The sequence below is a fragment of the Strix uralensis genome, chromosome 18 (assembly GCF_047716275.1).
Source record: "Strix uralensis isolate ZFMK-TIS-50842 chromosome 18, bStrUra1, whole genome shotgun sequence".
Lineage (NCBI taxonomy): Eukaryota > Metazoa > Chordata > Aves > Strigiformes > Strigidae > Strix > Strix uralensis.
In genome coordinates, this window is record NC_133989.1 from 11,470,522 (window position 1) to 11,483,626 (window position 13,105).

Consider the following 13,105-nt stretch of genomic DNA (forward strand, 5'->3'; position numbering starts at 1 on the left):
TCCCCAGCCACCCCTGAAAGTGCCCTATAAACCCACTAGGAATATTCACGGAAGCGGAGGCATCCAGGCTCTGCAAAGCAAATTGGCCAAGGTGGGTGCTGGAGCCACTAACACTGTCCCTGGGGAGAAGGAGCTGTGCCAAAGCGGTGTGAGCCCAGGGCTGTAACCCTCCTCCTCCTCCCACCAGCCCAGGGCTGCACAGCACCCTGCACAGCCCCATGAGCCCCCACCCTGGGCACACAAATCCCTCCTGCACAAGTTGCTAGTTCAGAAGCAACAGCTCCTCCCAGTCACACTTTGCTCTCACCTCCTTACAGGACCAGCAAGCAAGGTGGGTACATGAAGGACCCCGCCAAAACCTGTCATTGTCCCTATCCAGCAGCATCTGCCTGCACGTGAGAGACAGGACTAAGTGGAGACCTCTTTCCTCCAGGTGTGGGGCACAGGGGCTACATCAAGGTGGGCTTCTGTGACTAAAAAGTCACCTCTGCCCCATACACCTGTGGGTGATGGGTCTCTGGCTGCCTCAGCATCCCTCCCCGTGCAGCCAGCCAGGGAGTTTGTCCCCCATGGGTGTAAGTGGCCCTGCACCACTGGCTTGGCACGTTTACACCCCCCTAAAGCAGGTGCTGAGCTCCCCATGGTCTGATAAGCAAACACTGGGAATGGTGACACAGCAACCGTACCACGCTGGCTCCCTCCAGCTGAGGCTGGGTCTGCAGCATCCTGGGGTGCCCACAGAGCAAAGATTTTCCCGAAAGATTTTTGGAGCCTGAGGACAGGGGATCTTTGCAAAAGACAAGACGCTCCTGTTCTGACACAGAGATGTCCAGCCGAAAGGAGAGGGACATGTCATACAAATCTTCAGGGTGTTTATTGTCAGGATAGAAATTTCTTTATATAAAAGAAGTGTTTAAAAATAGCACTATCCTGCTCTCAAAATGAAATATATATATATATACACACACATGTAGATATTTATAGAAAGAATTATTACCATTTTGCTATGTGATAAAAAACCAAACAAGATAATGACCAATTCCCAAACAATTGTGCCAAAACAGGGGCAACAGGATCTGCCGATTCCTGCCGCCCGCTTTCCCCTGGGTGCACACCCGGGCACCATGCCGGGAGGCAGCCGGGCCGCACGCATCCCCCTGCACTGCCCGCGGCGCCCGGCTCGCCTCGCCCCACCACTTGGCAGCAGACGCTGAGATGGCAGAAGCTCTCAGGGTGCGATCACTGTAGGTTTTTTTTCTCTTGCAAAGCAGCTTGCTGGGCACTGGGGGCCGGGGGGCTGAGCAGGGCTGATTCATCCCAGTCGCTCTGGTAAAAGGCCAGCTGTCACATCTCCCTCGTCCAAAGCCCAGCCTGCCCTCACAGTCATCCCACCTCATCCCGGACCTGCCAGTTCGGAGGAATGAGGCAACAGCGACGGCTGAACCCCTTGGCTTTGCAGCTGGGGTTTTGCTCAAGTTCTTTTTTGGGTTTTTTTTAGGATTTTTGTTTTTTTAAATACACTTCGCATCCCCCTGGGGATTTTGCGATACAAAACAAACACTGATGCTTTACAATAACCTAGCAATAACAATGCCATGTAGCTACTGTACGTCCCCATGCCCCGTCGGAGCGCTGCAGCCCTCTGCAAGGATCACTTCTTCTTGGCAATCTGCTTTTCCAAGTCTTCAAGTCTGGCTGTCATCTGAGCAAGTGAACGTGCTAAGGAAACAGTGTGAGCCAGATGGTCTGGTGGGCAAAGGGCTTCTTCCCCTTGAAGGAGCCTAAAATTTTCCCCAATCCCATTTATCCATCCCTCTCTTCCCAGTGTGCAGTCTGTCCCCAGGCTGCCCTGCACCCCAGCAAGCCCAGGCATCACCCCAAAGGATATTTTTCTCGGTCAGGCTCTGCAGGATGGCCACGGTGTTCGTCTGGAACTGCACCAGTGCTTCACACTCACATGGGCTGCGGATCTCCGTCTCCCCTTTGCCCTCCTCTGTGACCACGGGGGTTTGGGTACAGTCAGAGCCGTGGCCCCATGGTGTCTGGCTCTCCCCTGCTCCCGCACAGCACAAGTCCCTTCTCCCTACAACCACCCACTGGGGCCACACCTGAGCCTCGGGGCTCTCCTGCCGCCCATTTTCCCCTCTTCTTCCAGCCTCAGTCCTTTTTGTCAGCCTGCATCCCTGCTAGCCCAGCAAGCTCACTGGCAGGCATCCTGCGGAGCTGCCACACTCGTGGTCACAGTGTGCCAAGGACAGCCAGTGCTGAGCTGCACTTTGCCTTCCAGCTGCCATGGCAAGGGGGATGCTGACCCCACATCTGCAGCCCTGACAGGGTCCCAAGGGCACTGGGGAGCCCCAGCCTGCCCCAGGGGCGGGAGACCCTCACAGTAACCCATCATGGCCCTTCTGCACCCAGCAGCAGCAGAAGCACAGGTCTGGATGAGACAGGCCATCTTCAGAGCTGGGGCAGCACCCCTCGAGGCAGGGTGTGACCCCAGCCTCTGCCCATGCAGTGGCACTGGGGTGGCCATTCACATTAATACTTTTACAATTAAAGCCCCCAGCTTCACCTTCTCTTCCAAATCCCTCTGTGAGACCCACCTCTATACCCGCAACAGCCTGCTGAGATCCAGAGGCAGCCTAGGCTCACACCAGCCCAGCTCAGCCCCAGGGTACATGACACAGGGTGACAGACACAGAAACCACCCCAGTGGGAGAGGAGGGCTGAGCCCGCTGGTGTGGCCAGAGGCACCCACCTGGGCAGATGTTCAGCTTGAAGTTCTCCACGAGGTGGGTCATGGTGGTGAAGTCTGCCGAGTAGGAGAAGTGCTGCTCCACTGGCTCAGAGGCGATGGCTCTCAGCTCCTCTTCCACAGCCTTGCCAACACCCACGGCGAACATGACGATCCCTGTGTGGCACAGATAGACGTGAGCACTGCGCTGGCCACCCTGCATCAAGCAGTCCCAAGCCCAGAGGGAGCAAAGCCAAGGATGCAGGGTTTCCCCTGGGCTTCCCAAATACACAGCAGGAATTTGGGAAGGATGGGCAGGAGCGCAGCAGCAGCGCTGCGGTGCAGGCTGATGCATGAAGGATGCTGCTCAGAGCACTCTGTGACCACAGCAGAGACACACCTGCCCCTGCGGACCCACACGATGCAGCACCTCGAGGCTGGATGCTGCAGCCTCCCCCAGAGCCAGCTACCCCGAGGAACCATCCTGGGATGCCCAAAGCACTGCAATTTGGGGTTCCCCAGCCCCCTGCACCTGAGTCCTTGGCTCTCCTGGCCCATTCGGAGATGTCATCCTGGGAGCGCCCATCTGTGAAGACGAGCCCAATTCTGGGCACGTTGTGGGAGAGAGGCCTGGCACCTTCCAGCTCAGAGAAGCTGTGCTCCACCATGTGCTTGAGAGCAAGGCCTGTCATGGTGCCTTTCTCCATGTACTCCACCTCCATCACTGCTTTCTTGATCTCGTCCGCACTGTGGTACTTGTTGAGGGGGAACTCGGTGCGGACGCGGCTGGAGTACTGCACCAGCCCCACCCGCGTGCCGTGGGGGGACACCTCCAGCAGGTCCACGATGCGGTTCACAAACTGCTTCACCAGCTCGAAGTTTTGGGGCCGGACACTCTTGGAGCCATCGATCACCATCACCAGGTCAACGTGCCCAGCCCCGCACTCTGTGGGCACAGGGGGAAGGTGAGAAGGGACACCACTGGGTGAAGATGCCCAGGGCTGGGGGAGAGCTGCTGGGCTTCAGAACACCACATGGACCCCCTGGATCTGCAGCTGGGGTGAGGCCAGGAAGTGGGGCAAAGGTCAAAGGGAATCTCAGCCCCAAAACCTCCACTGCCACCCCAGCATCCCCTGAAAGTCTTTCCTAGGTCTCCCTTTTCCTGAACCTTTCCTCAAAGCTCCTGTTGCATCTTCTGGGCCATGTCTCTGAGGACACAAGCCCACATCCATCCCCACAGCAGCCAGGGCGCTCCCCCAAGCCCAGCCAGCTCTCCATCCCCTTCCAACCCAGCTCAGACAAAGTCCCACTTAGACCCCCAGCCTAGTTTCAGGTAAGCCCTCGCCAGGAGCACAGAGCCCAGACGAGCAGGATGCCAAGAGCCGCATCCTGGTACTCACTGCTGCACGCCTTGCCATCAGCCTGGAGCTGCTGGCCCTCGGGGCACACACAGCGGTAGGAGCCCTCCGTGCTCACACACTTGAACTCGCAGCCATGATCCACCCCATTGCAGAGGTCAGTGGCTGGAAGACAAGCCAAGGGCACAGGGTTATCCCCATCCAAGTGGGGTGGCCCAGGAACAGCCCTTCCCCTGGGGACCGGGCAGGACATAAAGGCATCTGCCTCAGGGACGTACCCCTGCAGGACCGGCTGTCGGGCTGCAGTGTGAACCCGCTGCGGCAGCGGCAGTAGTGCCCGTTGGGGATGCTCACACACTCGTGCTGGCAGCTGTGGTTTCCGAAGCTGCAGTAATCGATCACTGGTGAGAGAACGAGAGGGGTGGGCAGAAAGGGAAAGGCAAGAGAAGAAGAGGGAGAGTGAGAAGCAAACGAAGAAGTGTCAGGAAGGGAGATGGCCACTTACTAGAGCAGCTCCTCTTGTCCTGGTTGAGGTAGTAACCCACGCGGCAGTGGCACGAGTACGACCCGCGAGCGCTGATGCACTGGTGTTGACAGCCGTGTCTCCCGTCTGCACAGGCATCAATGGCTGCGGGGGAACAGGACACCCGTCACCCTCCTGTCCCAGCCTCCCCAGGACAGCTGAGCAGGGACTGCTCCAGGGCTTCAAAGCAGCTCCCAGCACCATGAGACAAGAAGGAAAAGTCCAGGGTGGTGGCCAGACCAACTAATACAGCTCTGCACTCAACATACTGGGCCAAAACACTGTGTACTTTGGTGGCTGGGATGTGCATCCTCTGGTACCTACTGCCCGGAGCCCCTCAGGTGACAGGCAGTTGGTTGTGCCCACATGAGCCCCAAGTGTCCCATCCCAGAGAGGTGACCAGGATTTAGCAGTGCTGAGCATCCACAGTTATTACAGACCCGGGAGGCAGCGGGCCCAGCGAACAGAGCACCAGGGCTGCTGCTGGCCTCGCTGGGTACTCCGCTGCATTTCAGCTTCCCTCCACGAGACCTGTAACTACAAGCCCTCTATGAGAGTTAGGGTAAAAAAAGGGTTTTTACGGGAACAGGTCTTTCTGTCCATGTTGAGTCTGTAGCCTGGGTTGCATTCACAGTAGAAGGAGCCAGGGGTGTTGACGCAGCTGTGCTGGCAGCCGTGCTCCTGTTCCATGCACATGTCCACCCCTGCAAGACAGAACAGGCACTAGAGTGACCCATGGGCATGCCAGATGCACAAGGACCCCAGCACTGGCATGTGCCTTGTCCCTGCAGCCAAAGCCACTGGGATAACCCCCACAGTCCCAGCCCTTCCAGCCCCAGTGCTCACTCACTGATTTCCAGCGTACCAACACGGACACTATGCGGGGCAGGTTTCTAACCGCCTCAGCTTTCCCATCTACCCGAGAGCTAAATCAACACTTGCTCATTATTAATTGATATAGTTGATAGCTTGAGCTGAGTAAGCAAAAGCTTGAGCTCAGCCAGAACGTGCTGAAGGAGCCAGGTCTGTGTGTCCGTGCGGCCAGGAGCCTGCAGAGCCGGCCGGAAAGTGGGCACCAGGGCAGGCAGGCGATGGGCAGGGCATTGTAAGCAAAGGCATCAGGCGCAGGAGCACATCAGGGCCCCAGGGGGTAATATCTGGTCAGGCCTGGACCCCCGCCCCAGCAAGCAGGGCCTCACCACAACACTAACACAGCCCTGCAGGCACGCATGTGCTCCTGGCTAGGAAACGCTGCCTGGAAGATGCTGGCAGCTGTCTTCTGCCCTTTGACAGATGCTGAAGCATGTGAGCAAGGTCTTGCCAGCCTGCTGCAGTGCCAGGTCTCCGGCAAAGCCTGCCAGCATGGGAGGGGACAGACAGGTCCCAGTCTGTGAGTTCCTGACCCATGCCAGCACAGTCACGGTGCAAACCAGCCTCCCGGCTCCCAGCCAAAACCGGCCGGCTGCTCCAGAGCAGCACCACGCGCCCGGGGTTTTATTAAACACAAATGTGCACGCAGCAGATGCCATGCACATGTCTGTGTAGGAGGAGACCCTGCTAGAGCCTTGTCGAAATGTATATGGAACTCAGGGATGTGTCACCTGTCCCCGTCACACCCAGGGAAACCAGCTCCGCATTTTCTGCTCTTTAATATTCCCACCACTGCTGCTACCACATCCTGACTTGGGGTAGAGCTACCAGACATGGGTGAAGAAAAGCGCTTGCTTGCAATGCTTTCAAAGCTTTCCTTATCTCACCCCAGCAGAGGAAACAGGAGCAAGAGGAAAGATGAGCAAGAGGAAAGGCCACCTATCCCAGCACCTCACTGGGGAGGTTGCTTCCCTGTCCACGCTGCTCCTAGCGAGGGCAGCCACCCCAAACACCCATCTGAAGGTCATCTTCTAGCCTGGGTGAGGAGCAGGATGAGGGCAATCCTTGCCACTCCACCACCGTGGCTCTCACCCACCGCAGAGCTTGTCCTGGAACTGCTTCCCAAACTGCTGGATGAGCTCGAAGGACTCCACCAGGAAGACGTGCTCCTCCAGCGGTGGCGAGGCCATGGCCCGCAGTGAGTTCATGTCTGCCCGCTGGATGCCCACGGCGTAGATCTCGATGCCAGCGTTCCGGGCCTGGGTGGCCACCTCGGTGACACGGTCCTGGGGCCGTCCATCCGTCACGATGATGGCAATGCGGGGGATCTTCTTGTGCAGAGGGCGCGCACCCTCCTGCGTGGTGAAGGCCACGTTCATGGCATACTGGATGGCCAGCCCCGTCATGGTGCCTTGGGCCAGCGGGACGATGCTGTTGATGGCCTTCTCCATGTCTGCCCGCGTGAAGAAGGTCTTGAGGGAGAAGATGTTCTGCACCTGGCTGGAGTACTGGATCACCCCCACCCGCGTGGCGTTGGGGCCCACATCCAGGCTGCCGATGATGTCTATCATGAACCGCCGCATGGTCTCGAACTCGAAGGGGCGCACGCTGCGGGAGCTGTCGATCACAAACACGATGTCCAGGGGGCCCGTCCTGCACTTCAGGGCTGGAAGGGGGCAAAGAGATGGTTCAGCCTTGCGGCCGCCTGCAAGAAGCCAGGCTGGGAGTGGAGACATCCCCATCAGGTGGCTTGAGGGGTGCTCAGTGCGGGATGGGGAGGGCAGGCCTGGGCAGCCCCCACAGACCAGCACCTCTCCACTGCCAAATAAACCCATGGAGGGTGCTGGCAGAGCAGGAGCAGGGATGACAGGCTGGGGAGACATGTCCTGGCCATGGGGGGAAATGGCAGCGTCGCCTCCTCCCCAACACTGTCCCCACAGCCAGACCCAGCTCCTGCTCCCTGTATTTCCACAGCCAATGGCCCCCGGGGCTGCAGAGTTGTTAGACGCCTGTCTGTTGGCATCTACCCTGGCCAGGTTTAGGCAGAAGTTTAGGCAGCAGTGTCTTCATCTCTGCAGCAAATCAGAGCATTAAAGTGTAGAACAGCCCAGTGCCTCGTGCTGTCCTCCGCAAGCTGCAGCTCCTGCTCCAGAGCTCTGTGCCGCATGGGCTCCCGCTGCTGTGGTGCTAAGCAGGGAAATATTGCTTTGGGCAATTCTTCTGTCCCCCCCCAGCTCCAGCCTCCCCTGGTTTTTACTGCATTTTGCCACTTTCTGCCTAAAACCAGGGCTTGCTTTGTTGGTTTTAGTATTTTTTTTAAGAGTAGAAAATGAGACAATGAAAAGCATAGCAAAGGGCGCACACATGGCAGGGATCGAGCCAAAGAGCCTCTTTTGGACATATGGGTGCTACTTCCAGTGCAAACTGGGAGAGTGTTTAGCAAGTGAAATGCCAATGAACATATTTTGCTTGGCTTAAGTGTACCCAAGCCTGGGAGAATTTGGCCCTAATAGTAAGCAAACACTTTGAGTTCCCTTGGGATGATGCCCAGACCCAGGCTGTCATCTCAACTGCTCCAAAGGTCTCTGAAGACATACCCGCTCCTTTCTCTGTTTGGTGCCTTCACTGTTTTTAAACTGGAATTGATTTAGTCCCCCCTGCCCTTGGAAGAGAGAGGCTGGTATCCCTGGGTTTGCTTTGTACCCCCACCAGGAGACCCACGTGCAGGGAGGGGGTTCCCCCTCATGCCTGTGCCTCCTGCTGAGGTCAAAGCCTGCGGGCAGGAGGGTGACAAGCCCTGAACTGGACTGTGTCAAGGCTGAGGATGTGCCCAGAGCAAGTGGCACCAGACCCACCATGCTGGGGCCAGGCTCGGGCTCCTGCTCCCCTCAGCAGCACCAGGAAGTTCAGGTCCCATGCCTGGGGGGATCCTCCATCCTCCTGGGGATGCCTCCAAAGAAGAGGCATCAGGTCCCCCCATCTCAAGCATCAAGCTGTCCTCCAAGGGCTTCACTGCCCTGAGACACTCGCTTCTCCCTCCTCCAGGCAATTCCCACCGGCCGGGGCTCACCTGCAGGCTTTGGTCTGGCTTCCAGCGTTGTCAGAAGAAGCAGGAGGAGAGGGACAACCGGCAGGAGCTTCATCATGGCTCTACGAGACCACACGGCTCTGGGGCTCGGGGGAATTGCTGCGGGGAGATGATGATGTGCAGTCAGTGCTGAGGGTGGGCTGAGCCACAGGGCCACACTCGCCTGCAGTGGGTGTCCCCAGGCAGTGCCAAAAACCCTGGGCAGCAGCAGTTTTGACAGATCCGTCCCCAAACTTCTCTGAACCCACGTGGGACTTTTCCCATTCAAGGACTGGCAGTCTCAGCACAGCTAAATTTCATTACAGTAGCAACGATCTGCCAAAGGGTCTGATTTTCTGCTCTGGGTGGAGCTGGCCATCAGACAAGCCTTATTTTCACTTGCAAACCAGGCGGATGGGATGTTCAGCCAAATGCTTTTTCACTGGCGGTGCAGCTGCTCTCTGCAGCCAGCCGGAGAGTGGGAACGCTGCACCCAGGGACGGGCAGCACCAGCTCTCCTGCCACTCCCTCCACATGGGAAAAGAAGCCCCCAGATGAAATGCCAGCACAGAGAAAACCTGCTCAAAAGTCACTGGCAAAGATCATTTTTCCAAGAAGCTCCATAAATTAATTCTCTGCCTTTTTCCAAACTACCTCTGGAGAGCAGAAAGCAGAAGTCTCCACAGGTACAAGGCATAACGGTGCCAGTGCAGATGGGCTTGCACCCACTGCCCCCGGGCAGGGTGCTGGGGAAGCACTGCCAGCCTGCTGCTCTCCTTTTTCCCATCACCCCATCACTCTGTCACCAGCACTTTGCAGCTCTCCCTGTCCTGCTGGCTTTTCCAAGGGACGGTCTGCACCCCGATAGTTCTTTCATGCATTTGAGGTGGGATAGTTGGGGGAAAAGATATTTAGATCGGTTACCCAAAACCTCAGCTTGTCACTTGTCTCCCTCCGTGCCCACCTCTGTTGCCTTGCCTTGCCTTTCCCTGCCCTTGCCTGGCTCCTGCAGGGACACAGATTTATTTGGTTTATTTTTATTCCAGCTTTGGTTGGAAACCCAAGGAGCTGGGAGGGGGAAATGCCACAGTTAATGTGGCTTCCCCCAGGAGATGTGCAGAGCCACAACGGGGCACAGATACTGGAAGGGTGCTTTTAAAAAAAGCACACGGAAATTCATTTTATCGGTAGTTATCAGCCGGTATTTATTTAGCCCTGGGAGGTTTCAGTTGTAATTCATCACCAGGGTTGCCATTTAATTGCTCAGTGGTTACGTGCAGCCCTGAACCTCATGTATTTGATAGCAGGGACACTAGTAATAGGTTTCACAGCTGCATCTTAAAATTGTCTCCAGAGTCAGTGTTCACACCTGAAAAATGATATTGAAGAATTAGAAGCAGAGAAAAGTGCTACAAGAGGAAACTGGGATCCACAATACCAGTCTCAGAGACATGGCCTTTTCCTGGGGAGCGTGAGCAGCCCAGCCAGCCCGGGATGTGGGGGTTCCACGGCCGGTGTCGGGAGCCCCTGCAGAGCCGTGCAGTGGAGCAGCTGGCGAGATCACTCCAGGTTGCGGAGATGAGGAGAGGCTGCAGCCCAGCAGGCATTTTCTAGGAAGCCACAGGGCTGAGGCAAGCATCGCTTTGTGGCCAAGAGGGCTGGGGTGCCTGTGCCCCCTCACAAGAGCACCATGTGCAAGCGGAGGAGCAAACAGCCCCTCCTATCCCAGCTTTGTTTCCCCATTTATTTAGCAGATTCTTTTTCCAGCAATGCTTTTTTGGGGGAGAAAGCACTCACTAACCACTAAATATTTTGGGGACAGCTATGCCACCTATAATGTTTCTGCAGCTCTCCTCCAAGCCTCCCTGCAATGGCAGGCTGGCACACAGCCTGTGTCTTGAAGCATCCAGATAGCTTCAAAGCCAGCCCAGAGAGAGGAATGAGCTCTCAGGCCAGGAACCAAGGAGGAGAAAACCAGTTCATGACTGATCTATTTTTAACAGCATCTGAGCTTTGGATGAAGTCTTGGCACTCCCCACAGCTGGAGGGGCTGATGCTGCCTGGACAGGGCAGGGCACAGCGGCTCAGCCATGCATCCAGCACCATTCCTGGCAGCAGAGACTGAGGCTGGAACAGTGCCCTGGTCCCTGATCCAATATAACACTCAGCCCTGCCCCAGCAGCCAGGCCGAAGTGGACAGGGAATCAAAGGTGATGGGACAAATGCCCCCAAGTGTCCCTCCCACCAACTTCCCTGCTACCCACTGTCCTCACTCCCCCAGGGCTGGCAGCACTGGGGCTGACTTGCAGCTTGACTTGCAGCCCTGTGGAGGAGTCCCCCCCACTCCGAGGGTTCCCACACACTGCTGAGCCCCCGCTACCATGCAGGAGTGGGAGGGAGATGGGTGGGAAGTGACCGGCTGGCAGGCAGGTGCTGCGAGGCAAGGCAAACACGGCGCCGGCTGCAACACCAGAGACCTTGAGATAACGCAGAGCTATAAAGGAAAAGAGGTCCAGGTGGGGCGATCACTGCCGGAGGGGCTGGCTCAGCCGAACCCCACGGGGGCCGAGCTGAGGGGGACACTTGGACCATCTCCTGACCTTCCTGAGCAACGCAAGGGGAGAACCAGCCGTTGCTTGTCCCTGCTGAGATGCTCAGTACATGGCGCAAAGAGGGTGACTGAGGGAAGAGCCACATGTAAAGACAGAAGGGTCTGCAATGACCCCAGCCTCCTCCTGACTCTCTTCGTGATCTCAGACAAGGACAGCATGGAGATGAATCCCCAGAGGCAAACAGGTAAGCCAGCACGCCCTCCCCAGGCACCTCCACCAGCAGTGCTGCCCCCCAGGGCGCTTGCATCCCTCCCCGCTCCACCACTTGTCTGTCTGCTCTCCCTGCCAAGTGCTGAGTCTCGGGAAAAACAGCCGCTTCGGGTTTCAGCGCGGCCTCCTTGGCAGCTCTCTCCTGGCTACAGGTTAACAGAAATACTCTGAATATTCCCCTTCTGGCTCATCTGCGCAGGTCGGACCTGGGTGCATCTCCCTTGGGCAATTCCAAAGGACAGGGCATGGCAGAGAGCAGGGTGAGGGATGCAGCCAGCTCCCTACCCTCCCTGTTGTTACAAGGGTGGGGGCTTTATATATTGAATTGTAGAGGGGATGAAGCAGATAGATTGAGAAAGAAGGGGTGAAAGGCTCAGGAGGTGGCAGTACACTCACAGCTCAGGAAAAGCCCCGACCGTAGTGTCCTGAGGAGGAAAGCAGGTTGTGGACTGTGGCTATGGAGTCATGAGCCAGATCTCAGGTACAACCACATGCAAGATTTCATACATCTGGGCACACCAGCCTTTAGCTGAGATTTCTGTCTGCAGCAAAAAACACACGACTCCAGCCACCTGCCTGGTCTTGGCAGACCTTTGGCATGTTGTGGGAGCAGCAGCAGCAGCTCTGCCCTGGCTCCAGACCCCCTGAGAAGCCAGGACAAGGGATCGTCATGTTTTGCAAGGAGTGGGAGACAGCTGGGAGCCTCTGGCCGAGCACGCTGTTACCCAACACGAGCAAAGCAGGAGGGCTGTCCCATGCAGCATGCCCGTGCGCAGGAGGAGGCACACACAGCAGGCCTAGGCATGCATGGCAGGGGTGCATGCTCTGATGCCACATGTGATACCAGCTAACAGCACATATTTCTGTGCTGGAAATCTTGGCCGATGGTAGAACAGCCCTAGACGTGATGTTCCTGAGACTCGCGCACCTCACCTGCCTCTCCATGTACCCTGATTTGTTCTGCAGGGCTCTTCTTTGTGGAGACCCAACCTGGTAGTTTTGGCAGGCCATAATTCAACACGCACATCAGTGTTATTTGATGAAAGTGTCAAAAAAAACCCCAAAATAGGCTTAGGAGCCTGCACACAGACTCCTTGTGTTTAGAACACCAGAGCCCTGGCAGAACAACAGCAGAAAAACAGCAAGAGCTGGCCTCAGGCTGGAGGACGGGGAGACAAATTTTCATGTCCTCAGCAGGACAGCAAGTCATCCTTCAGGTCCATGCCCAAGAGAAAGGCTGCCCAAAAACTGAAAATGGGGACCAAGAGAGGATGAACAAAGTGGGTCCCACCCCAGGCACAGGGGACAATGAAGCAACCAGAGCTACCTGGAGAGATGCAGACAACTTAGGTCAACCTGGAGGCACCTCCTGATGTCAGATTTTGCTGTTGAAATCCCGATGGACCGCTGGCTCATTGTCCATATATTTACAAGACCCTCAAGCCATATGAACAAATGAAGCCTGGGACAGCCCTGGAGCTGGATCCACCCCCTCCTGGAGGGTTGCCCAAAGCTTGGTTTCTCCCAACACAATCTCAAGGTGCTCCCTGCCCGCAGGTGCACAGCTCTCAGCGGTGCCTCTGCAGCCCGTGAGCGCTGAATCCACCCTCAGGACCATTTTACAGGCATTGACCTTGCACTCAGTCACAGTTCCTGCACCTCTCTGCTCATCCTCCACAGCAGCTGGGTGACGAGTTGCAAATCCCACGAGAGAGGACAGCAATGCAGTTT

General features: G+C 56.8%; 1 protein-coding gene across 1 annotated transcript; it reads right to left on the reverse strand.

Moving 5' to 3' along the window:
- Window positions 1-855: 855 nt before the first annotated feature.
- Window positions 856-8,654, reverse strand: MATN4 (matrilin 4). Its single transcript, XM_074887975.1, has 10 exons — window positions 8,556-8,654; window positions 6,582-7,151; window positions 5,197-5,319; window positions 4,598-4,720; window positions 4,371-4,493; window positions 4,135-4,257; window positions 3,267-3,680; window positions 2,759-2,911; window positions 1,889-1,993; window positions 856-1,710 (listed from the first exon to the last, which is right to left on the reverse strand). Exons 1-10 carry the CDS (start codon window positions 8,629-8,631, stop codon window positions 1,652-1,654), a joined length of 1,869 nt encoding a protein of 622 aa, XP_074744076.1. The 5' UTR covers window positions 8,632-8,654; the 3' UTR covers window positions 856-1,651.
- Window positions 8,655-13,105: the final 4,451 nt, after the last annotated feature.